The sequence below is a fragment of the Bubalus bubalis genome, chromosome 7, assembly GCF_019923935.1.
Source record: "Bubalus bubalis isolate 160015118507 breed Murrah chromosome 7, NDDB_SH_1, whole genome shotgun sequence".
NCBI lineage: Eukaryota > Metazoa > Chordata > Mammalia > Artiodactyla > Bovidae > Bubalus > Bubalus bubalis.
The window spans coordinates 91,137,331-91,162,052 of NC_059163.1; the positions used below are offsets into that span (position 1 = coordinate 91,137,331).

General features: G+C 38.8%; 1 protein-coding gene across 4 annotated transcripts in view; it reads right to left on the reverse strand.

The window, feature by feature from the left end:
• The window catches only part of SEC24B (SEC24 homolog B, COPII coat complex component), an 80,373-nt gene that overhangs the window by 49,047 nt on the left and 6,604 nt on the right, over positions 1-24,722 (reverse strand). For all 4 annotated transcript variants that reach the window (XM_025290308.3, XM_006052215.4, XM_006052214.4 and 1 more), the window contains exons 2-3: positions 15,097-15,840; positions 5,188-5,361 (exon numbers count right to left, since the gene is read on the reverse strand). In XM_025290308.3, the coding sequence (XP_025146093.3) occupies positions 5,188-5,361; positions 15,097-15,840 (918 nt within the window). The remainder of the gene's footprint in view (positions 1-5,187; positions 5,362-15,096; positions 15,841-24,722) is intronic.

The following is a 24,722-nucleotide window of genomic DNA, read 5'->3' on the forward strand; positions in this document are numbered from 1 at the left end:
CCTGAAATACAGTAAATACTACACAAGTATTCACTACACTCACTACTGAACTTCAAAACATGTTTTTGTGTATATTTAAATGAAAACAATTATTTTCAACTATTCTTAATACTTATCCCTAGGGCAAGTCATTAGAAAAAAAACCTTCCACCAACCTGAGCAATATTTTGAGTAGGGCCAGTTCCTTTAAAAACAAGTAGAATATTTTCTAGGACTACCAGTCTTTTTCAAGATACACTGGATTTCTCTCAAAGTCTATGAGATATTCAATAAAGTACTTTACAACACATTTTATCATAAAATATTTATAATAATTATAACCACTTCATATCTCCTTCTATTTTATACAATATTTACTTCCTTCTACCTTCTTTTAAAACCAACAACAAAAAATATACCAGCAGGTAAACCTATTAACTGGGCTTTCCAGGTGGCTCAGTGGTAAAGAATCTGCCCACCAATGCAGGAGACATGGATTCTATCCCTGGGTCAGGAAGAACCCCTGGAGGAGGAAATGGCAACCCATCCTAGTATTCTTCCCTCCGAAATCCCAGGGACAGAGGAGACTGGCAAGCTACAAGTCCATGGTGTCACAAAACAGTCGTACACACCTTAGCAACTAAACAACAATAAATCTATTAGCACTTAGTAGTATATATATATATATTTTATAAAATACATATACATACTGTATATATATTTGTACATGTACAAATTTTTACTATGTCTGATGAAATTAATGGAATCATTTTTAACTTTTATGCATGATTCCTATTTAAATAAATACTAAAAAAAAAAATGTCAAATAACAGAGTTTGATAAACACTAGGCATATATTTGGGGCTTCCCTGGTGGCTCAGAAGATAAAGAATCTGCCTGCAGATCCCCTGGAGAAGGGAATGGCAACCTGCTCCAGTATTCTTGGCTGGAGAATTCCATGGACAGAGGAGCCTGGCAGGCTACAGTGTGGGGTCGCGAGCTGGACGTGACTGGAGAGACTGACACTATGCATGTATTTTACCACAGGAATACAATGTTTTTTAAGACAATCCTTGCTTCACAAATAGCCTAATATTAGGTACATATTACAATGCTTTGTTTCAAATTTGGCAATGAGAAACAGCATATTGATTCACTGTCTAGTTTTTATGCTGCTGCTGCTGATGCTAAGTCACTTCAGTCGTGTCCGACTCTGTGCGACACCATAGACGGCAGCCCACCAGGCTCCGCCGTCCCTGGGATTCTCCAGGCAAGAACACTGGAGTGGGTTGCCATTTCCTTCTCCAGTGCATGCAAGTGAAAAGTGAAAGTGAAGTCACTCAGTCATCTCCAACTCTTGGCGACCCCATGGACTGCAGCCTACCAGGCTCCTCCGCCCATGGGATTTTCCAGGCAAGAGTACTGGAGTGGGGTGCCATTGCCTTCTCCAAGCTAGTTTTTATAACTTACTATAAAAAAGAATAACTTTGACATTTAAACTTGACAGCTTTTAGTAATTTTGGCTTATGAGACAGAAGATGAAATTTATTTCTCAGTGGAATTATGATACCTCCTGAAACTTTAGGAACACATTTCATTGGATTAAAAATTAAATCAGACTATTTGACAAAGAATAAAATGTGCCTCACTGGTTTGAAAATGAGGACTGCCTTTGCCAATTCGGTTATGTGGAGATACTACCTGTGAGATAAAAGTATGCGATATTATACTGCTGCTGAGTCGCTTCAGTATAATGAAATTTACAGTATTTTGAATAACTGCTAACTCAGTAAAACAAACATCTCTAAACCTCAACTTCTCTCTTCTATAAAAGAAATATATGGTATGTCTGCTTCACATGATGATCAAGTGAGACAATAAAACCTAAAGGTATTTTTAAACTGTAAACTGCTACATGAAATAATGTTACCAGCTATCTACAACCGGGAAAATAAACTCAGAAGGTTAAAAAACCTAAAAGAACAATATTACTTTAATAAAACCCTTCCAATACCATTCCTATCTACCTTACATGAACAAAATTTTCTCAGTAGTTATCTGTACAAAAATAAACAACTATAAACGACATCTTTCTAAAATTTACCTTATTTTAATAATGAACCATATGCAACCCAAGTACAGAAAGCTATGGTGGGGAGGAGGGAAAGCCATTAACTTTAATGAAAGATGTATTTCCAACGAAAAGGTACTTTCCATTTAAAAAACACCAAAATTCATAATGTTTATTGTTTTCACCAACTAGAAACTCAAAATAACTGTATTGGTAGAATAATCAAGAAGAAAAAGTGTTAACGCTTAGACACCTGTGGTTATAGACAATAACACAAATTTTAAAACTTCATATGCATATATATATATATGCATATATATATAGTAGCAGAGAAGCATGATGGAGTGTTAAAAAGTTTCTAGCTTAAGTATATATTTTTACTACATTCAAGAGAGGAGATATGATATTAAGAAGAAAAAGGAAAAATGTAAACTTTCTAATTGTTAAAGAAGGGCTAATTTCACTATTTTTTTTAAAGGATGACAGACTTCATCCCAGTGGATACAACGAAAAACACAACATCTTTGTTTTAAAAGTCAATATATGCAGTACACTGAAAATTATATAACTGCAAGTATTTAAACTTCTGGTGAAAAATTTTAGATGTCGATCTAAAAATGTTCAAGTAGTTCTAGTTTCCTTCAAAAAAATTTTAGGAGGTATGCAAGCAAAAAAGTCTCTCCTCTAAAAACCAGTAAAAATTGCTGAGAGAATAACTAAGAAAGGGTATCTCTGAAACACTGGGAAAAAAGCACAACCTAAAGGTTGAGAACTATGTTTTATCTGGCTGGCTTTCTGAGGACTTCAAGCCTGGAGGCCTGTATCTCAGACAGCTGTGAGGGGCTGTTCTGAAGGGGTAAGGGATGAGCCAGGATATATAGAGATTTGGGGGACAAAGACCAGGCAGCTGGAACATCAAAAGATCACCATTAATTAAAGAAAACCAGTTAATGGATGTAGCACTTTTCTACATACGGGAAGATGCACTGAAATCACTCCTTTGATATGCACCGCCGCTATGGAGGCCAACGTCCAGTTCTTTCCCTTTCCGAGCTCCCTCAGGCGCACCGCTGCAGCGGTTTAGGGTAAGGCGGTTTAGGGCAAGGCAGCAGGCAGCCCCACTGCCTGTCCTGAGTTCCCTCAGGGCTGACTGAAAGCGGGCAGCTACAGTGCCTTGGTGGCTGCCCCATTCTTTGTTATACAGCAGGCAACATTGTTCATTCACAGGAGAAAAAGACTGATCTCTTTCAAGTATCAATATTCCAGAAGTTGTATCAGACCCAGAGCATACCGTGCACAGCTGTGGCTGCACAACTACCAGAAGTATCAGGCCCACAAACCACTATGTGCACAGCACGCTTGGTGCCAGAGCTCACACAGACCTGTGTGTATTCCAAACCTATCCCAAGGCAGAGACCACTCAGTAGCCAACCTTCTACTTCAGAAAACAGAACAATGAAGCTGCAATTCAAATGTCTCCAGCATTATCTTTTCTGTTACTTATTCAAGAAGCATTATCTTGAGTAAGATAAGAGCTTAACAGCTGACAAAAACAATAATTCAGCCTCATAGAGACAGCACAAGATAGGAAGGTGAGAGTTAAAGATCTTTCATTCTACTATTTCCTAATTTATAATCTTGAGCAAGTTACCTAATTGCTGTGAATGTCACTTTTCTCATCTGTAAAACCAGGATGTCTACCTAGTAGAATTGATAAAGGGATTAAAATAAATTAGAGGGGGCAACGTAAAGGGCCAAAACAAGCAAGACATGTAATATCTGGAAGGTGGTCACCAATGGTTAGGAAACACACCACTCATTTAGTTAGGGCTCCTGCTACTGCTGCTGCTCAGTCACTACAGTCGTGTCCGACTCTGTGCGACCCCATAGACGGCAGCCCACCAGGCTCCCCCGTCCCTGGGATTCTCCAGGCAAGAACACTGGAGTGGGTTGCCATTTCCTTAAGTTTCTTCTACTCATGATAAGTAAAACTCTCCCAATAGTCCCTCACTTTGAAGGTAAATGCTGTAATAACTAGATTCTATTCCTTATTGGGAAACAATGGACACCCTTTGGTGCTGCAGTTGGCTTTTCTTAAAAAAAAAAAAAGAGTAAGAAAATCTATAATGTACAATCCAATCAAATGATAGATAAGCCTCTGCTGACCACAGGACACTTAGCGGGTAAGAGCAGTGAGACAAGTTGAAGGATTTATGTTGCTTTTCCCAAGTTTCAAAACAAAAAAGGGTTCTTCAGACTCAAGGTGAGGGCTTGTCATCACACAGTGATGCACTGCCTAAAACATTACTAATGATTATGATGGGAACACAAGGCACACATCCCCCAAAACAGTTCTTTCTCATCAAATGAGAAGTACAGTACATTAACCTGAAACTTCAACAGATCTCCAATTTTAGCCAGACAGAAAACAATCAAGAATACTGCCAAAAGAAAACGCAGTGTGGGGAGACAGGGTTAAAAGAACACCTGTCACTTAACACATGCAGACTATTAAACGAGCAAACAAATAAACCACATTGTTTGTCAACAAGGCAAGAGTGTGGCTTACAATTTCATTTTCATCCTCTCATTCTCAAAACTGGGTCAAAAGTTACTTTCTATTAATTATAAAGACAAGCAAAGAAGTCATCAAAGAGGATGTGTAAATTCACTAAATAAGGAAATCTTGGTTGTTTTATCCTAGAAGAAACAACAATAATCTATAAAAAAATAAAAAAAAAGAAAGAAATGAAGTGGTCCATAATAGAGGGATGATTAGTAAATTATAATACACTGACACAATGAATTAGTCATCATGATTACAAAACTATACAGACATATATGGAGAACTGCATAATTTAACACATGTAAAAGCAAAATACAAAATATTATGTAAACTGATTACAATTATATAAAATACATAACAGATTTAACAAAATTCTACAACATATATAAAATCAAACAGAGGCTGGAATATATTAAAACATAATCATCTGAATAGAAACTATAAATTAGTTTTTTCATATTTTCTATAAATTATGGTTATTCAGTTTGATTTTTTTAAATCAGCTATTTGAATTAGCATGTACATACATGTATGTATGTACTATACCTAGTATAACGGATTTCTCAAATACCTTTCTGCTGTAATAGCTCTGACGGCTGTGTAACCGAGGCCACAGGCTCCACTGGACGATTTGCAGCAGGAGGCATTCTAGTCGACGAGGCTCCTGACACAACAGTGGACACTACTGGGCTGGACTTAAGAGGCTGAACATTTTGCATTACAGAACAGGACAAGGAATCTGCAACTGAAGACAAGAAACTGTTTCACCCACGGCAATAAGCTTGAAATACATTAAAATACCAACAAAACACAGTTTATCTGAAGTTCTTGTAGAAACTTCAGCAGCATCACATTTATCTGGTATGTCTCTATCTAGGAAATAACAGGTCCAAAGAAATGATTTCCCAAAAAACGAAAAACTTACTCACTAAATGTTTTAATAACCTTTAACGGCAATTTTCCTAAAATATTCCACAAGTTTCCAAACCTTCTTAAACAAAATGAACCCCAACGATCTTTACTAAAGATCAGTGTTATTAATACGGACTATTGCACCGTGCAGCGATGTACCTCAGATGATAGAGGTGGTCTGTGTCAACAGTAATGTGATTTGTGAATCATACAGATGTTTCCAGTACTAGCTCTGATCCCATTTTGTACTGTAAACTGCCACGTCTCATTTGCTGTCTCTAGTCAGATGTCCTGTCTCACAGGTAGCTAAGTAAGGTTCTGAGATTAACATTACGTTGGACTTCTGGAGCAAAGCGCATGTGATTCAGTCGGTCTCTGTGACAGCTCCAACTGCCCGACCTGCAAGATCTTCAGCCAACCAAGAGATAATGGACAAACCTACGATGACAACCTAGGTGTTCACTGGCGGATGAATGGACTTTAAAAATGTGGTGGATCTGGATATATACACATGGAGGTATGTGTATGCAAAAATACGTGTGTGTGTGTGTATACACATACAGTGCATGAATGGATACAGAAAATGTGGAAATAAAGAAAACACACACACATACACTGGAATATCATTCAACCATAAAAATGCAGGAAATGCTGCCATGTGACAACATGAGTGGACCCTGAGGTCATTATGCTAATTGAGGTTAAGTCAGAAAAATAGTGTATGGTCTAATTTATATATGGAATCTAAAAAAGCCAAACTTACAAAAAGTTTTGGTTACCAGAAGCAGGGAGGTGAGGAAAATAGGGAGATACTGGTCAAAGGGTACAAACTCTCAGTTAGGAGTAGGTTCTGGAGCTCTAATGCACAGTAATGGTGACTATACTTAAAAGCGCTATTACAATATATTTGAAAGTTATTAAGACAGTATATCTTAAATGTTCTCACCAAACACACAAAAAAGGCAATTATGAGAGGTGACTAACCCTACTATGGTAGTCATTTGGCAATAAATTTGTGTATCATTATGCGGCACATCTTAAACTTACACAACAGTATACACACACATACAGACAGGTATGTATGTGTATTATATGCACGATGTGTGTATGTGTATATGCTGCTGCTCAGTCGCTTCAGTCGTGTCCGACTCTGTGCAACCCCACAGACGGCCCATCAGGCTCCCCCGTCCCTGGGATTCTCCAGGCAAGAACACTGGAGTGGGTTGCCATTTCCTTCTCCAGTATGTGTATATGTACATGAACAAACTCAGGTCTAAGACTGAAACAAATGTAACAATATATATAGTAACAGAACAAAATGTGATATATTTCCCAAGAGTGTACAAATGATACAAATATGAGGAATGGAGAAAGACGGTGGACTGTGGTCTAAAAGCGCTGACTGCCACATTATTTTTAGTAAGGACAAACGTCACTGTGAGACACACAGTCAGCAATATTTTTCAGTTCCTCTCATTAAGAAATGGGAATCTATTTTCCCACTCCCTGAATTGAGGTTCAACTTTCGACTGGCTTTCACCAGCAGAATGTGGCAAAAGTAATGGTGTACAAGCTCAGGACCTCAGGTTTTGAGAGGCACTGAAGCTTATACCTTTCTTCTCTTGAAATGCTGCCCTGACCCCGTCATGTAAGGAAGCGGATCTGGTCAATGTGGAGAAAAACCTAAGTACTCGCGTGAACAGTGGGCACCAACGGCTAGACATGTGAGTGAAGCCCTAGGATCTTTCAGCCCCGCCAACTGTCAAGCTAAATGAAGTCACAGAAGTCCAGGAAAACAAGCAGAGGAACTGCCCAACCAACCCACAGAACTGTGAAAAGTAATAAATAATTCTGGTTTTCAACCAGCATTAGATAACCGATAAAGTCGTTCAAAATGTCAAAGTAACAAGAGTGATGAGTATATTCAACAGCACAAGGTAAAAATTAAGAAAGATATAATCACTTAAAATTGAGTGACAGAGAAAAGGGGTATGGAAAACAGTAAATATACTAATTTTACCTTTGCTCATATGAGAAACTAAAAGACACTGTATAAAAACATAGAAAATATTCTGCCTCTGGTAATGGTGATGTAGGTATTTATGACTAAATCTTCTAAGGAAGATAACTTTAAAAACTATATTTAAAAAGATTTTCTTAAAATCACCAAAAATCTAACATGACATAAACTAATCTCCGGGGGAAAATCTATAAGAAATTGAAAACTCAAGAGAAATAAGCCCAACACTCAGAGCTGCTTTCACCCTGTGGATATCTGTCATAAACCAGATGTGCTGTTCTTGGTGGCCCTGCAGAGTGTGGAAAATAAGAGGTCTCCCACAGCACACCCAAGATAGGGCGCCTGCTACGGCAGCCCGTACCTTCACTTTTAGGATAGTATCTGAAGGGTTATAACCTCAGGACCAGGATAAACCAGGAAGCCAAGCCTTACAAAAGCCAGCAGCTTTGATTCAGAACATCTACACAGTCCACTACACCTAGGGCCTTAGACTGGGATGAATGTGATGACAAGCTGGCAGTTCTTGGAGGAAACTGGCAGAAGGAAATATAAATCCTCTCTGGAGAATGATTCCATCATCCTGGGCCTCTAGATGGTCCCACAAGTAATTTTTCAGAAACAAAATTCGAAGCACCAAGTCGAAGAGAAGTAGTTCAGGTGTGTACAGGGCCCTCTGTATTCTCCAGGCTCCAGCTTGATACATGGCATCATCCTGCTTATAGTCCTTCAATATTCTGCCAGTGCTCGAGGGTGAAGACAAAACATCTTATCCTGAATAACTTAATGCGGTCAACCAGGCCCTGAATGATCCCAGCCTCCTCCTGGTCCATGGTCCTCCTCTAGCTTCATAGTCTTTGAGTCCCTTGAACTTGCTGTGCTCTCTTCCATTAAAGGGAATTACACGTAAGCCCCTTTAGATGTAACAGACTTTTTGCTTTAATAAAATAATTGATACAAATAAGTCTATGCCTTACATATGTGTATATAGTTATAAAATCATAATAAAAGGAATACCCATGAACTCAGCATCCAACTGTGAAAAGAAAGCGTTTCCAATATTGCTGACGCTCTTGGTGCACTCCTCACAGAAGGCATTCCCTTGCCTCCCTCCTGATTGTGTTCACTAACCCCTTGCTTTTGTTATTCAATAGTTTACCACGCAGATAAGTATCTCTAAATATTATTTCTGCTTGTTTTTTAACTTTATCACAATAGCATATTACATATATTCTTCCATGAATCCTGTATTTCCAGGATTTATTTGTGTTAATGAGTGCAGCTCTATTCAGCAGTCCATTGGAAGGATATACATGATTTATCCATTCAACTACAAATGGACACCAGGGTTCTGATGTTTTCATTTTCACACGCAGAACTTCAGGAACACTCACAGACCTGTCCCTGGCGCACACGTGTGGCTTCTCTGGGGTGGAGCTTCTTAATGCCTGCGCCACAACTCCCAAGTGTGCAGCTGCGCAGCAAGGAATGAGAACTCCCTTGGCCCCAGGGGTAGCCTGTGGGAAGTGAGCTCTTTGGCCAAGGGAACAGACTAGTCTGTTTAGCTCAGAATCCCCAAAATGTCATTTCCTACTAGAACTGCTGCTGCTGCTGCTGCTAAGTCGCTTCAGTCGTGTCCGACTCTGTGTGACCCCATAGATGGCAGCCCACCAGGCTCCCCCATCCCTGGGATTCTCCAGGCAAGAACACTGGAGTGGGTTGCCATTTCCTTCTCCAATGCATGAAAGTGAAAAGTGAAAGTGAAGTCGCTCCGCCGTGTCCCACTCTTAGCGACCCCACGAACTGCAGCTCACCAGGCTCCTCCGTCCGTGGGATTTTCCAGGCAAGAGTACTGAAGTGGGGTGCCATTGCCTTCTCCATCCTACTAGCACTACACATCTAAAACAGAAGTGGTGTTTTGCTGCTGCTGCTGCTGCTAAGTCACTTTAGTCATGTCCAACTGTGTGTGACCCCATAGACGGCAGCCCACCAGGCTCCCCCGTCCCTGGGATTCTCCAGGCAAGAACACTGGAGTGGGTTGCCATTTCCTTCTCCAATGCATGAAAGTGAAAAGTGAAAGGGAAGTCGCTCAGCCGTGCTCTAGGGCCTCCTTATTCAAACTGTACTCTATAGGGTACCAACACCTTAGTCAGAAACTTGACAAAATCTTTAGGCAGGGCCACACTAGCCCTGATGAATCAAGACCTGCATTTTAACAGGACCCTGGGTAACTCATACACACAAAGTGTGAGAAGAACACTTCTCTAGAGTGCACAGAAGTAGGATAGCTGTGTTCTAGAGTATGGTCACCTTCAATTCCACTAATGCCGAATTTCCCTAAAATATTAAACCAATAGATCCTCCAACAAACAGTGTCTAAGATTTTTTTTTATTCCACATCCTTGCCATGACCTGGTATGCTCAGTCTCTCAAAGTTTCCTCATCCTGACACTAGGTATAAGTAGTTTTCCCATTCTAAGCTGCTTTTCCCTGATTATTAATGAGACCAAGTATGTTTTCGTTTGTGAAATGCCTGTTTGTGTTTTTTTCTTGGTTGTGTATTTTTCTTTTTCTTATTGATCTTATATGTTACTTGTGTAATTTTGGATAAAATACTATAAATTTTTTTCTCCCAGTTAATGGCAAGTAAAGTTCTTAATTAGAAATTAGTTGGCTAGCTAACATTATGTGTAGTGTCCTTCAGAAATTCTTCCCTACTTGAAGGTTCTTCCACATTTTCTCTGAAAAGTTTTGAAGTTTTGCCTTTTTGCATTTAGACACTTGTTTTATATGTAATCTCTTATACATGGAAACTTCATTCTTCAGATTGCAGCTCACATATCAAATATCAAGGAAAACTTTGCTAAGCTCCACGACTAACAGGCCAGATGTACCTAGAATACTCTTCACCAAGCACCATAAATCTCTGCCTCATGATACTTAAATGACAATAGCAATTTCACATTTATTTGCATTTATTTGTATAATGTTTGCCTTCCCATGAAGATTACAACTTCATGAGGTATGGCATCAAGTCTTTTTATTTGCTATTTTATCTCCCAGCACTAAAATAAATGCCTGTCACATAGTTGGCTTTCAAATATCTGTCAAATAAATGAAGACAAGTTCCACAAATATTAAAGACCACCAAAAAAAAAAAAAAAAAATGCCAGGAAAAAAAACAACAAAACTACCCCTTTCATAAAGAGAATGTGACAGATGAAATACGGTATATGTAACAACAGAACACAATTCAAAAATAAACCGTTTATCTATTTATTTGTTGGCATTAAGGTAGTTCCCTTGTTAGTTCTTAGCAGCTCCTCAGTAAGTGTACATACAACTCTGTTGGAACTAGGGAGATTAAATTCTCAACTAATAACACCATTACCCATTCAAGCTGTTCAAACTAGAAAATTTTAAGTCAACTTCTATTATTCCTTTTCCTTCATAAACCCTATCAACCACTTCTGGAAATCATCTCTTGCCACCTGTCTTCTGTCTAAATGAATCCCAACCTGTGTTAGCATCCTTCATCTAGATAGTTGTAGCTAATTCCTTCCTAGTTAGTCTTGTCTCCAAGTTCTTCCTCATCCAGTTCACCTACCACGCTGCTCACAGGAAGATCTAAATCACAAACCTGACAGTCACCACTGTGCTTAAAAACTTCTGATGGTTGCTGATTACAGACAGAACCAAGCTTATGTTTTTCCTTCGCCTCGTCCTTTCCTCTCATCTTCCCAATGCCACAGCCCAGCAGAAACTGGGAAACTGAGACACCAGAAAAGGAATAACCGATAAAACCAAGTTTTGAAGGAAATGGTCATAAAGATGAACATTTCATCTTCTGAGCTTAAGGAAGTAAGTATCGAAAATCTTCAGGTGGGAGGTACAAAGGTGAGAAAAGATAAGGTTCAAGAGTGCCTATGAAAAACTGAAGGACTATGAGGGAGCAAAATTATTATTATCTCACAACTCTGCAGTCTCAACACACGTCCCCGAAGCTGAAAATAATCTCTTAACTGTACTGTTTGTACCTCCAATGTAGTTTTCTAACATTTCTAACTTGATTTCTTTATCCAGAGAGTCACCTCCTAGTATCTACTTTGCTCTTCCTCAGGCACATCATCACCTCAAGATGACAGACATATATTAACATATCAGTGATTACACCTTAGTATCATGTAAGTTGTAGATTTTTACACAAGGATTTTATCAATGTTTATTATTATTTTTATGAGTAGATTTTTTAAAGTTTCTTTTTAAAAAAAATAAAATTGTACTTGGTAAAATAGCATTAATCAGATACTACTATTTTACAATATTCCAGCAAGATGTGATCCTTGTTGAACTTGTATTACTCAACCAACTTCACCTCAAACTAGGAAAGAGCTTCTGAACCTTGAGAAATTTACCTATAGAGACAGTTAAAAAAATATTTAATGGCCTAATGATACCTTTTAAACACTAGCCAAAATTTCACCCTAAATTAACTTAACATAGCACTCAAAACATACATCACTATGTTTTTAACAAAAATAATCTGAAATTCTAGTGCTAAATTATATTAATGTGCTTTTCTAAAATAAAGAGGCAAATGAGATAATGTTTAAATGTCTCTTTTATTCCACATTTCTGAATATGAACTCAACTGCCTAAAAGTAACAGCTTGTATCAATCACTGTATTTTTGATAATCATTTAACTCAGGTGGTGCAGATGGTAAAGCATCCACCTACAATGCGGGAGACTGGGGTTCGATCCCTGGGTTGGGAAGATCCCTTAGAGAAGGAAATGGCAACCCACTCCAGTACTCTTGCCTGGAAAATCCCATGGACAGAGGAGCATGGTAGGCTACAGTTCATGGGGTCATAAAGAGTCGGACACAACTGAGCGACTTCACTTAACTCAGGTTATGCTTTTGGATCTCAACCCTTCATGAATTGCTGAAGTTTAACTATATTACCTGAAAATGAAGCTAATATAATCAAGTAATAAATGCAATCATTCTTATCAATTACTCAAAGATTAGTTTTCATACAAAACCATGCTTAATATATGATTCCTACTTTGATAATATAATTTAAGTGTCCAAAGCAATTAAACTGCTTGTCTTTCTAGAAAGTTACAATCAATATACCTATGGTTCCCAAACCTTGTACTTAGGTACCCAAGTTGCCCTTGCAACAAACTTGCAGTTCCAAGGGATGTTTTAAATTTTCCAAGAGAAATTAGTAACATCTGTCAGAAAACCTTATGAACTATTACTACGATATAGTGTGGGGCACTGGAAAAAAATAGAGAAACATCAACTGAGGAAGTTTAGGAACTTCTGTAATACTGAATTTTAAAGTAAGTTTTAAAAGTAATCTCTTTTAACATGATGACAAACAACAGGCCATATTAACCTGAGATGTATCTAATTTGTCAACTTCTGAACTACAATTAAAAAGTCATTTACCAATCTAAGGGGGGGAAACCCACTTCTTTACACATTAACTTCTAAAATTATATTTATTATGGCTTTCATAATATAGTATTACAATTAAAACAATGGACTTTGTTTTAATGGACTCTTTGCCTAATGGACTAATTACTAGTCATTCAAATAGAAGGTAATTTTGTAATTCTCCTTACTATTTATTCGATATTTTTTTCAATAGCAGGCCCTTGCCAATAGGTATTCTACTCATAAGCCAAGTGGCCCCACATTTTTCAATCCTATATCTTAATATAAATTCATCCTACCAGTCCTATTCCCATCTCAGAAATAAGATAGGAATTACCTGACTTTCTTCTTTTTTTTGGTCACAAAAGTCATAAAATCCTTAGGTCAGAGGGACCTTAGATAAGCTGATCTGTAAAAGGATTGCTGAAAGGAAAAAGAAAACAGGATTTCTACGGGACAGAAAGCCCTGGTTCCAAGATGGGCAGACTAAGAGTCAGAAGCAACTGAACTTCTTCCAGTACTCAGGACTACAGGCTTTCCTAGTTTGTAAAGCAAAGGGACAGCACTAGAATTTGGATCTGTTACCAGACATCACTCAAGATCCAGTCAGAAATTCAGATTCCCAAGACTACCCTGGAGATTATTCTATTCTAGCTCAGTCAGTTGGGTTTGAGGGATTCTACGCAAGGGATTCTGGTGCAGAGCCAGATTTGGGAATTGTGACGGATGCTTCAAGCTGACTTACCTAAGACCCAGTCAATGCTAACCCCTTTTTTCATGCCTGTCTCTACCATGGAGGCTCCAAAGCGAACTATTCATTTTCTGGCCTTCCCTTAAATTAGACATGGTCTTTTAAAACAGCAATGGCAAATGACACGGAAAATGAAGCCTGTCAGTGCCACGAACCCATTGTCTTTCCTCTCCCTTTTTTCTGCTTTTAATTTTGACAGGTAAGTAAGTTATCTTGTTTCTATAAACCAACATACTAAGGATGGCAGAGAAGACAAAGAGGACATCTGGATCTGCATCTGCCTAGACTTCTTGACTCCTTGTTATGTGAGGAAAAAAACACCTTTTCTATTTAAACCACTATTAGTTGCTTGTAACCCAAGGTGTTTCTAAATAACAGCACTGAAAGAACAGGTGATCTCAAATGTGCAGCTCAGATCTAAGATTCTAACGGCCTAACTTTAAATAATCTAACTGTCCAGGGAAGGATACTTTTCTATAACATCCTTGACATGTGGCTATCTAGACTCTGATAAACCATCTAGAGACATCATTCAGAAAACTATCACAGATTTCCAGTACTCATTCTTTACATACTGTTTCATTCAGTTCAAGAGCAGATTTTGTTAAGGTCAAAGTGACAAGATGAATTAAAATGAGTATATTTTATGCAAACCCCACACTAAATAAACTACATATATAGCTTGTGTACATAACTTTTTTAAACAAATAAATTTAATCATATCTTAGTCTAGGAAGGTGAGAAAAACTAATTACAAGGGTATTCTTCATGCATCTTTCTCCATCTTCACTGTCCTTCATTCTAACTTATCTATCTGGGGCTGAGAAAACATCAGCTTTAATGTATAGGAAACATATCTTCTGTGAAAGTTGCAAATAAGGGTTCACCTAACCAGTTTGGTATTTCAGGCCATAATTTTTTCTACAGAGAACTGGGTCTATGGCTGGAAGAATAACTGTCCCAAAGCCGAACTAATATAAAAAAGAAAGCAGCTAACAAAACATATCCTCAAATGGACTTTTCCACTGTGCCCTATTCCTAACTCACATTAAAGACTACTACTGCAGAGGCAAGAAAACGTATCAGTAAACACCAACTGAGATCCTACTCGGGGCAAGGAACCATGCTATACAAGGCAGATGGTCAGGTGGCTAGCTGTGAACAAATGAAGGGGAAGGGTTCAAGGAGATGCTGCAAAATTTTACAGTAAATAAAAGCAAATAAACAGCAAAAGTAAGCTAATTTCTGATTTTTCTAATGGGCAATATCATCTTTAACCGTCATGCAATAAAAACGGATTGGAAATGCACTGACTTTCAACCATGCTTTGGTGGACTTTTCATTCAACCTACCGGTATTTGTTGGGTTGCTGGCTGTAGCCAGGGAGGTGTGGTTTTGAATCAGATTGTCTTGGGTTGATGGAAGGCCTGGGGCTGACCACGAAAAAGTACTGTATCCTGAAAGACTCTGCTGCTGGTGGTACTGTCGTGATGGTGGAGGTGGAAGTGGGGACGGATGGCTGACAGCGGTGTTTTGACCAGAAAATGAATTATCTCTAATTGGCCTGACAGCTGGAGCATTCTGTGAGGTAAACATTTGTTGCCCGTATGGATCACCAGCAGGTAGAGAGGGATATGAAATGCTAGGATACGCAGCATTAGAAACAGTTGACAAAGCATAGTGACCACAAGTAGAGGGAAATCCCTGAGAAGCAACAGAGGAACTGGCAGAGTACGTGGCTGGACTGTTGTAATGATTCACAAAAGAGGAGTACGGCTGGGAGGCACTCGTATGCAAATGCGATGCGGAGGACGAGGCACCTTGGAAAGATCCCGGAGTGGATCCCACAGCGTGAGGGGCGGGAGGAGCCCTGCCATACATCTGCTGTGCTCCTGCTTGCTGGCTGGCTGTGTTAGGAGTCGCCACGTTCTGGGTTGGTACCGTATAGAGACCAGAGTAGTAATCACCACTCTGGCTTTCCAATGGCAATGAGGTCATTTTCCCAGGTCCTTGAGAGTAATGTCCTGAGGGAACAATATAGTTTTGAGGAGGCAATCCATACTCAGATGGAACCTGCATTTGATTCTGTGCTGGACCTGAAAAAGAAAAGCAAGTATTGACAGGGATTAGTAAGAAGGCAACTAATGTTTAAGTACAGTTCCCATCTAAATGTTGCCCTAATTTACTTCTTCATAATCCCAAACTGTTACAAGAGACTGTACTCTAACAGACCCGCCATGGTAGTCAGCCTCCAAGATGGTGCCCAGTTACCTCCATGCTCTGGTACTCATACCCTCCCACGATATGCCCGTATTGGACTGTGTGCCCAGCAGCATACAGCAGAGGCAATGCTATCACTCCCAAGACTTGTCCTGTCTCAGGCACTGGCACTCATAGATCTCTCAGTGCGGAAGATCAAAGTTGCCAAGTCGTGAAGAGCTCTCTGGAAAAACCCATACAGTGAGGAATCACATTCTCATGACCAACAGCCAGAGAGAAGCTGAGGTCTGCACACAACCTCAAGAGTGAGTCTGGAAGCAGACTCTTCACACCAAGTAATAGAGTCTTAAAGATAACCGGCGCCCCAGCTGACAGCCTGACTACAATCTCATGCTTGAGACCCTAATCCAGAATCTCCCAGCTAGACTGCTTCATGTCCCAAAGAAACTATGAGATTAGTACTTGTTGTTTTAAATTGGTAAGTTTTAGGCTATTTTGTCATGATAACAATACACCTACCAAAGTCGAAGTTCAAACCTTTCTTACTGCCCCCCTCCTTTTTTTAATTATAAAACTAACATATTATCTACTATTTAAAAAATTCAAACAATGAAGAACATAAAGTGAAAAGTACAAGTCCCCTTCTTTCCCTGGTAGCTGAAATCCTACTTCCCAGATGTAGTTTAGGTAATGGTTTCTTGTGTATTCTTTGGATACCTATATGTACAATATATGTAATATATACATACACATATATATATGTACTTAACCACAAAGACCATACTACAGTTCGGCAAGGATATCCTTCTGTGTTAACATATATAAATCTTTATTATTCTTCTAAAAGAATCTAATAATATTTCATTGTAGAAACATAACATTATTTACCAAATCCCCATGATGAATATTTATTCCAGGGAGTGAACTAATTTATGAGGTCTACCTCTGTGATGAATCTGCAGGATAAGTTCCTAGAATTGAAACTGGAGGTTCAAAGGGCTTAGGGGCAATTAAAATTGGAAGGAAAGTTATGACCAACCTAGATAGCATATTGAACAGCAGAGACATTACTTTGCCAACAAAAGTCCATCTAGTCAAGGCTATGGTTTTTCCAGTGGTCCTGTATGGATGTGAGAGTTGGACTGTGAAGAAAGCTGAGCACCCAAGAATTTATGCTTTTGAACTATGGTGTTGGAGAAGACTCTTGAGTCCCTTGGACTGCAAGGAGATCCAACCAGTCCATCCTAAAGGAGATCAGTCCTGGGTGTTCATCGGAAGGACTGATGCTAAAAGCTGAAACTCCAATACTTTGGCCACCTCATGTGAAGAGTTGACTCAGTGGAAAAGACCCTGATGCTGGGAGGGATTGGAGGCAGGAGGAGAAGGGGATGACAGAGGATGAGATGGCTGGATGGCATCACCGACTCGATGCACATGAGTCTGAGTAAACTCCAGGTGTTGGTGATGGACAGGGAGGCCTGGTGTGCTGCGATTCATGGGGTCGCAAAGAGTCGGACACAACTGAGCGACTGAACTGAAAATTGACCATTATTGCCAAATACCTCCAAAAATGTCTATCAATTTGTACCTCTCGTCAATGATACTTCAGAATGCCTCATCTTCGCAACACTGAGTAACGTTTTAATCTCTGCCAATCTAATAAGAGAGAAACATTTTATCTTGCAGTACTAAACTTTGAGTGATGCTGAGAATCCTTACAAATGTTTCTTAGCCACTTGGGTATCTTTGTTATCTACCCTCTCCCCAAAGGATTGTGTGTCCCTTAATAATTTATAAATGTTCATATACATTAAGCAATTTAACCATATGTTACCATTATGTGCTGCCTGTATTTCCTTCAGATTACTTAACTTTGTTCACGTTGTCTCCTGCTATAGTTTCTCAATTATCATGTAGTAAAATCTTTCATGCTTGATAAAATTTTAATTCATACTTCATAGAGCCTCCCCCACTCCAATATTATAAAACTACCCATGTTTTCCTCTAGTGCTTTTAATACTTTCATTTTTACATATTTATCTTTGTTCACTACAGAATGTATTTATTTTACCAGTATCATTAAATTTATCATAACTTAATTTTATTAATAGTCTAAACATTACACTTTGTGCCACTCACTGTTCTGTTTTATATATATTCACTCCTTTATTCCTCCTCATAACAACCTGAAATAAAGAGTATCATTATAACTACTTTATAATAAGATAAATGAAACAAAATTTAAGTTAATAAAGTCACATACTTAGAAAGTAATAGGGCTGGGATTTGATTTAGATAATCTGGCTCAAGTCCATGCTTTTAAACAGTGATCTGCTGGCCCTCGCTACACTAAAATCCTACTAGCTTTCTTCAGCCCAGAAGGTCAATTATCTCAAACAATGGAATTCTAGTTTTGGTTCCAAGGGCAAACTTGAATTATCCTAGAATCTAATTTGCTTGTCTTTTGGAATGAAATAGGTATCTGTGAAGTGAAGTGAAATAGCTCAGTCGTGTCCAACTCTTTGTGACCCCGTGGACTGTAGCCTACCCGGCTTCTCCTTCCACGGGATTCTCCAGGCATAAATACTGGAGCGGATTGCCATTTCCTTCTCCAGGGGATCTTCCCGACCTAGGGACTGAACCCGGGTCTCCCGCATTGCAGGCAGACGCTTTAACCCCTGAGCCACCAGGGAAGCCTCTGAAATGAAAAGTGAAAGTAAAAGTCTCTTGGTCATGTTCGACTCTTTGCGACCCTGTGGACTGTAGCCTGCCAGGCTCGTCTCTCCATGGAATTCTCCAGGCAAGAATACTGGAGTGGGTAGCTGTTCCCTTCTCCAGGGGATCTTCCGAACCCAGGGTTCAAACCCAGGTCTCTCACATTGCAGGTGGATTTTTTACTGTCTGAGCCACCAGGGAAGCCCAAATGAAAGGATAATCAAATACACACACACACACATACACACATACACACACACGCAAAGATATACGTATATAAATTTCAAGCTGCTTCAAGTTCACTGACACAGAGGAAGGTGTCACTGTATTCCTTGCCATAATAATGTATAAAATAGAAAATATGTACTCATAAAAGATACATGAATAATTTCCTTATTCTATTTTCAATTCCTACTAAATAATCTTTAGCATTTAGTCATTTAAATACATTCTCCAAAGATAACTACACAATCAAGCTGTAAACAAAAATAATGTCCAAATTTCTGTAATTCCAAGTATACAAGGAACCAAAACTCAGGTAACACTATTTTACTAGGTATATAATTTACTTTTCTTATAGGATATTTCACATGATCATAGTTGACTTAAAAGAATTTTACTTAAAAGGAAACAAGTCTTAATACAAATCTTTCATTAACATGCCTTAAAAAAAAGTGTAAAATGTTCTTCTCCTCTTACTAAAATAGATCTTAAAAAATGGTTTTGCTACTCTTCATTATAGCCCGAGAAAACCCAACAATGTACACATTTACTAATCAAGAGATCAGATAAATCTGTTTAAATATCTACTCCCTCTATGATTTGATTTGGCTTATCTACGCTAAATGATCTCTGAAAGCAGGACAATAACCATGATCTTGTCCAAGCTACTCAAATGCCATTCTTCTAAAAATAACAGGAATGTTGGAACTGGTAACATTTATCAGAAGTAAATTACCCACCCAAAAAAGTCTATTTACTTTTCCATCCATCAAGGAAAAGGAAGGTACTTACTTTGGAAAGAGGGTGCAAAGGTAAGAATAGCTAATTATATGTCGATGCATACCATTCCTTATCAAAATCTAAATGATCCAAGAGTACCCTCCCCCAAAATTCTAGTATAATTTAACCAAAATAGTATCTGAATTAACTCCTTTCAAAGTAAAATAATTTTTTGAATATTTAAAATCAATTTTTTTAAACCTGCACTAAAAAAAAATAAAGATCAGTTTAAATTTAAAGAAAATGCTAGGACAAGAAAATAATTTTTAAAAAATTTGTCTTACTGTGACCTAACAAGTTGTGCATTTTCTTCAACTTTAAAATGTATTAGATAATTCTTAACTTTTTCTTAGAGTATATTAATAGTGAATGATTAGTTGCTCAGTCGTGTCTGACTCTTTGAGACCCCATGGACTGTAGCCCACCAGGCTCCTCTGTCCATGGGATTCTCCAGGCAGGAATACTGGAGGGGACTGTCATTTCCTACTCCAGGGGATCATCCCAACCCAGGGATCAAACTTGGGTTTCCTACATGGCAGGCAGATTTTTTACCTTCTGAGCAAACAGGGAAGCCCAGGGGTTGTGAATATTAAAGTTATATTTCTTCTGTATAAACTAAAAAATAAGCCTGGCAAAGATCACAAATGCACCCATTCTCTTAAAAAAGAAAAAAAAAAAAAAACGACACTCTGTAAATTATGGGAATTTCACTAGTATTAGCATTTTCACTTACTTATATTCCCGATAATTGCCTCAGTAACAGTGGCAGTTTTAAAGCATGGTCACCAAACTCTTTTGACACTCTGCTGATTAAAGGGTAGGCTCTGTCTACTCCTCCTGAATTTCAGCAGGCTTGTAACAGCTTCCACCAATAAAGAATGGCAGAAGCAAAGCTGTATAAATTCCCAGACTCAGTCATAGATAACTGAGCACCTGTATTGTTTGATGGGATTATTTGCATGTGGATCCCTAAGCAACTCCATTAGAAGCCCATTTACTCCACAGCTGCCATGGTCTAAGGATGCCAAAAACACACAGAGTGGTCACTGCTAGGCACTCTGGTTTGAAGTACAAGTCTGATATATTCTAGTCTAAGTGCCAGATGTGTGAATAAATGAGCCTTCAAGGTCATCCTAATCTCCAGCCATCAAAATAACCTTTGCATCTTCCCAGCTCTGGCCCTAGACGTCCTAGAGCAGAGAAAAGCCATCTTTGCCGTGCCCTGTTCAAATTCTTAGCTCAACACAAGCTGTGAGAATAATGGTTATTTAACCCCTAAGTTCTGTTGTAATTTATTATGTAGTAATAGCAATCACTATTTTAAAAAATTCAGGATTCAGATTCTAAAGCCAAAATACTATTTACAACAGCTCACACAAAAAGTAGTACTGAAAATACAAATCTAATGAAATATGTGAAGAATCTATATGTAGAAAACTACAAAACACTGACGAAAGAAATCCAGGACTTAAATAAATGGAATGATATACCATCTTTGTGGACAGGAAGGCTTGACATTAAGATGTAAGTTAATCTTCAACTTTGATCTTCAGATTCAATACAATCCCAACAAAAACACATGAAGGCTTTTTTTTTTTAAATAAATACCAACAAGAAGATTCTAAAATTTCTAAGGAAAGGCAAGGTACTAAAATAGGGGGGGGGGGAAAAAAAAAAACTTTGAAGAAGAATAGCAGATTGTTCCTTGTTTAAAGCTTTCTAACGGTTTCTCTTGCCATCAAGAATAAATTCAAATTCTCTAATATGGCCTGTAAGATAGTGGGAGACATGATAATCCCTCCCTCACCCCACATTCATGTCCTAATCCCTAGAACCAGTGAAAATGCTAGGTTACATGGGTGGTAACATTACAGATAGCATTAGGGCTGTTAAGTCAGTGGACCTTCAAAGAGGGAATATATAATCCAGGTAAGCTCCACACAATCATGAGAGGCCTTATAAGTGGAAAAGGGAGGCAGAAGAGAGTCAGAAGGAGATGTGATCACAGAATACTCCTCTGAGAGAGGCAATGTTGCTGGCTCTGAAGATGGAAAGAGTGGCCAAGAGCCAAGGAATGTGCACAGCCTCTGGAAGCTGGAAAAAGCTAAGAAATGGATTCTCTCCTAGAGCCTCTGGAAGTGAATGCAGCCCTAATGACACCTGGATTTTAGCCCAGTTAGACTTCCAACCTACAGAAGATGAATTCATGTTGTTTTAAGCCACCAGTTTGTGGTTACTTGTTACAGCAGCAAAGATAAAACCAAAGCAGAGACTTTTTATGACCCGACCCCGCCCTGCTTGTCTGTGTGCTTGTGCTCAGTTGCCAAGTTGTGCCCGACTCTGTGACCCCATGGTCTGCAGCGCGCCAGGCTCCTCTGTTTTGGGGATTTCCCAGGTAAGAATACTGGAGGGGGTTGCCATTTCCTTCCCCAACCAGGGATCGAACCCGTGTCTCCTGCATCGGCAGGCAGATTGTTTACCACTGAGCCACTGGGGAAACCTCTGCCACTCACAGCTCACTACTCCTCCTTCTCACAATGATTTCCTAAAGGTATACCTTAATATACTGCAAGTCCTCACCTGAGTTTGCCAAACTTTGATCAATAAAATGTATCAAAAGCTCTGCTACAACTAGAAATGCCTAGTGTTATGATGAAGTGACACAGAATGCTGAGCTGGTAAAGAAGTATAACTTGCCACAAGAAAAGCAAAGGAGCCACAGCACAACATCAGGTAAGGCTGCATGCTACAGCTTTGTGTCAAAAGGCCAGCAAAGAGGTTGACTAGGGCAGAATATTAAGTTGCTTTATAAAGACTTCTGAGGAGGATCATGTTAATATATTTTTCCTGGAACTTGCTGTTTTAAAATACATGTGTTCTAAGTTTAACTCCTTCAAGAATGTCACCAAAAACTTTAGCACTAAAGTAGCCATGAGTGAAAAGGCTGAAAATCTCTATTCCACATACACTCACTCTTAGCACAGAGAGTTCTCAAGTCATGCTTGTTCACTTCTGACTGTTCACACAGGCTCTTCCTTCTACCGGGAACCTTCGAGGTCCCCTTCTACCCGCTTCTCCTGACCAACTCTTACTCATCCTTCAGCTCTCAGCTCTTCCTCTAGAAAACATTCTGTAATTCTACAAGTCGATGCCCATTTAATGTTGTACTGCAGTATATTGGACCTCTGTGACAGTGCTTTCCACCTGGGACTGTAACTAAGTGTACACTCTGTAAGTCAAAAACCTGGGCCTACTTTGCTCTCCGCTCTATCATATCCTTAAGGCTTAGGATACTGACTGGCTCATGGATTCCATTGCTGTGTTTTGAAGAAAAAAAAAATAAGCCCAGTAAATAATCATCAAATACTTCTGTATCAGGCATTTATCTCATCACAATTATCCACAACTACATGATATTTAAGGGCTTCCCTGGTGGCTCAGTGGTAAAGAATCCGCCTGCCAATGCAGGAGACTTAAGAGATGTAGGTGCAGTATCTGTGTTGGGAAGGTCCCCTGGAGAAGGAAATGGCAACCCACTCTAGTATTCTTGCCTGGGAAATCTCAAGGACAGAGGAGGCCGGTGGGCTATGGTCCATGAGGTCCCAAAGAGTCAGACAGACTGAGCGACAGTATGCATGCATGTGCATGATATATAAAGAAAAAGAATTCAAAACTTAAGACTTATACTCTACTAACCAGAACAAATTACAAGTCTGAATATTTTTTCTCTGCCATTCTACACTTTTTATTCTTTAGCAGTTCAAGTATAAGAACACTCGAAACAAAAAGAAAGTAAAAATCTACTGCATTTCATCGCATCTAAAGTGTTTGGACATTGCCGCTTTTTTTCCTTCTTATTAGATGTATGAGTTTCCTAGTACAGTGTAATAAATTACTACAAATTTAGTGGCTTAAAATAGTACAAATTTATTACTTTACAGTTTGGAAGTCAGAAGTCCAAAATCAGTTTCATTGAGCTAATGTCAAGGTGTCATGGGCAAAGCTGGTTCTTTCTGAAGCCTGAGGAATGAATCCATTTTCTTACCTTGTTCAGCTTCTAATGGTCACCTGCATTCCTTGGCTTGTGGCCCCTTCCCTCCATCTTCAAAGTACATCATTCTAACCTCTGCTCCTGTGGTCTTGTTACTACTTTCTCTGTAGGCTGACTCCTCCAGTTTCCAATAAGGATGGTTGCAAGTATATCAGGCCCACCCAGATCCAGGATAATCTCCCTAGCTCTAATCACAGCTGCAAAGGTTTTAGATGGTCAGCCTGACTGATATTATCATACACAAGCGAGATACAGCCTCTGGTTTTCTATAAGCACCCTTGCTATCCTTATTGAGAGAAAATTATCATAAAATCTACCCAAAGGATAGATCTGCCTCAGTGACATAATTTCCTTCCTGAGATCAGATTCTCACCAAAGGAAAACTGATTCTATTCCTGCTTTATGCAAACTCGATATGAAAATCAAAATTTACACAGCAAGTATCTTATGGAACATCTAGTCACTATACCAAAAAAATCATAGGCTCTTAAATGTTTCCTCATTCCCCTCATTCCATAGAGAAGCAACATTTTGAATATAAAAATGTTTGCTTCATTAATCTTTTCCTGAATTGAAAAGACTGAATTAATTCAGGAAAAAATTGAATTCCTGAATCACATTCCTGAAATTTAAAAAATTTTAACATTTTTTTAAAATTTATTCTTAGTTTTTGGTCATGCCACACCACATGCAGGATCTTAGTTTCCCAACCAGGGATAGAACCTGAGTCCCCTGCAGAGGAAGTGCACAGTGCTAACCACAGGACTGCCAGGAATTCCAGAATTTCAACTTTTGTAAAAAGGCAGATTACAAAGTTTTTATTATTTTCAAAAGAACAACAAGGTCAGCAAACTACAAGCTCCTCTGTCCTACTGAAATACAATTCATACTAATTTGGAAAAGTAATTAATTACTAAAAATTTATTTCATTCATCACTGAACTACCAAGAAATAATTCAATACTCAGCCTGTATGTACTTTAACAATCAT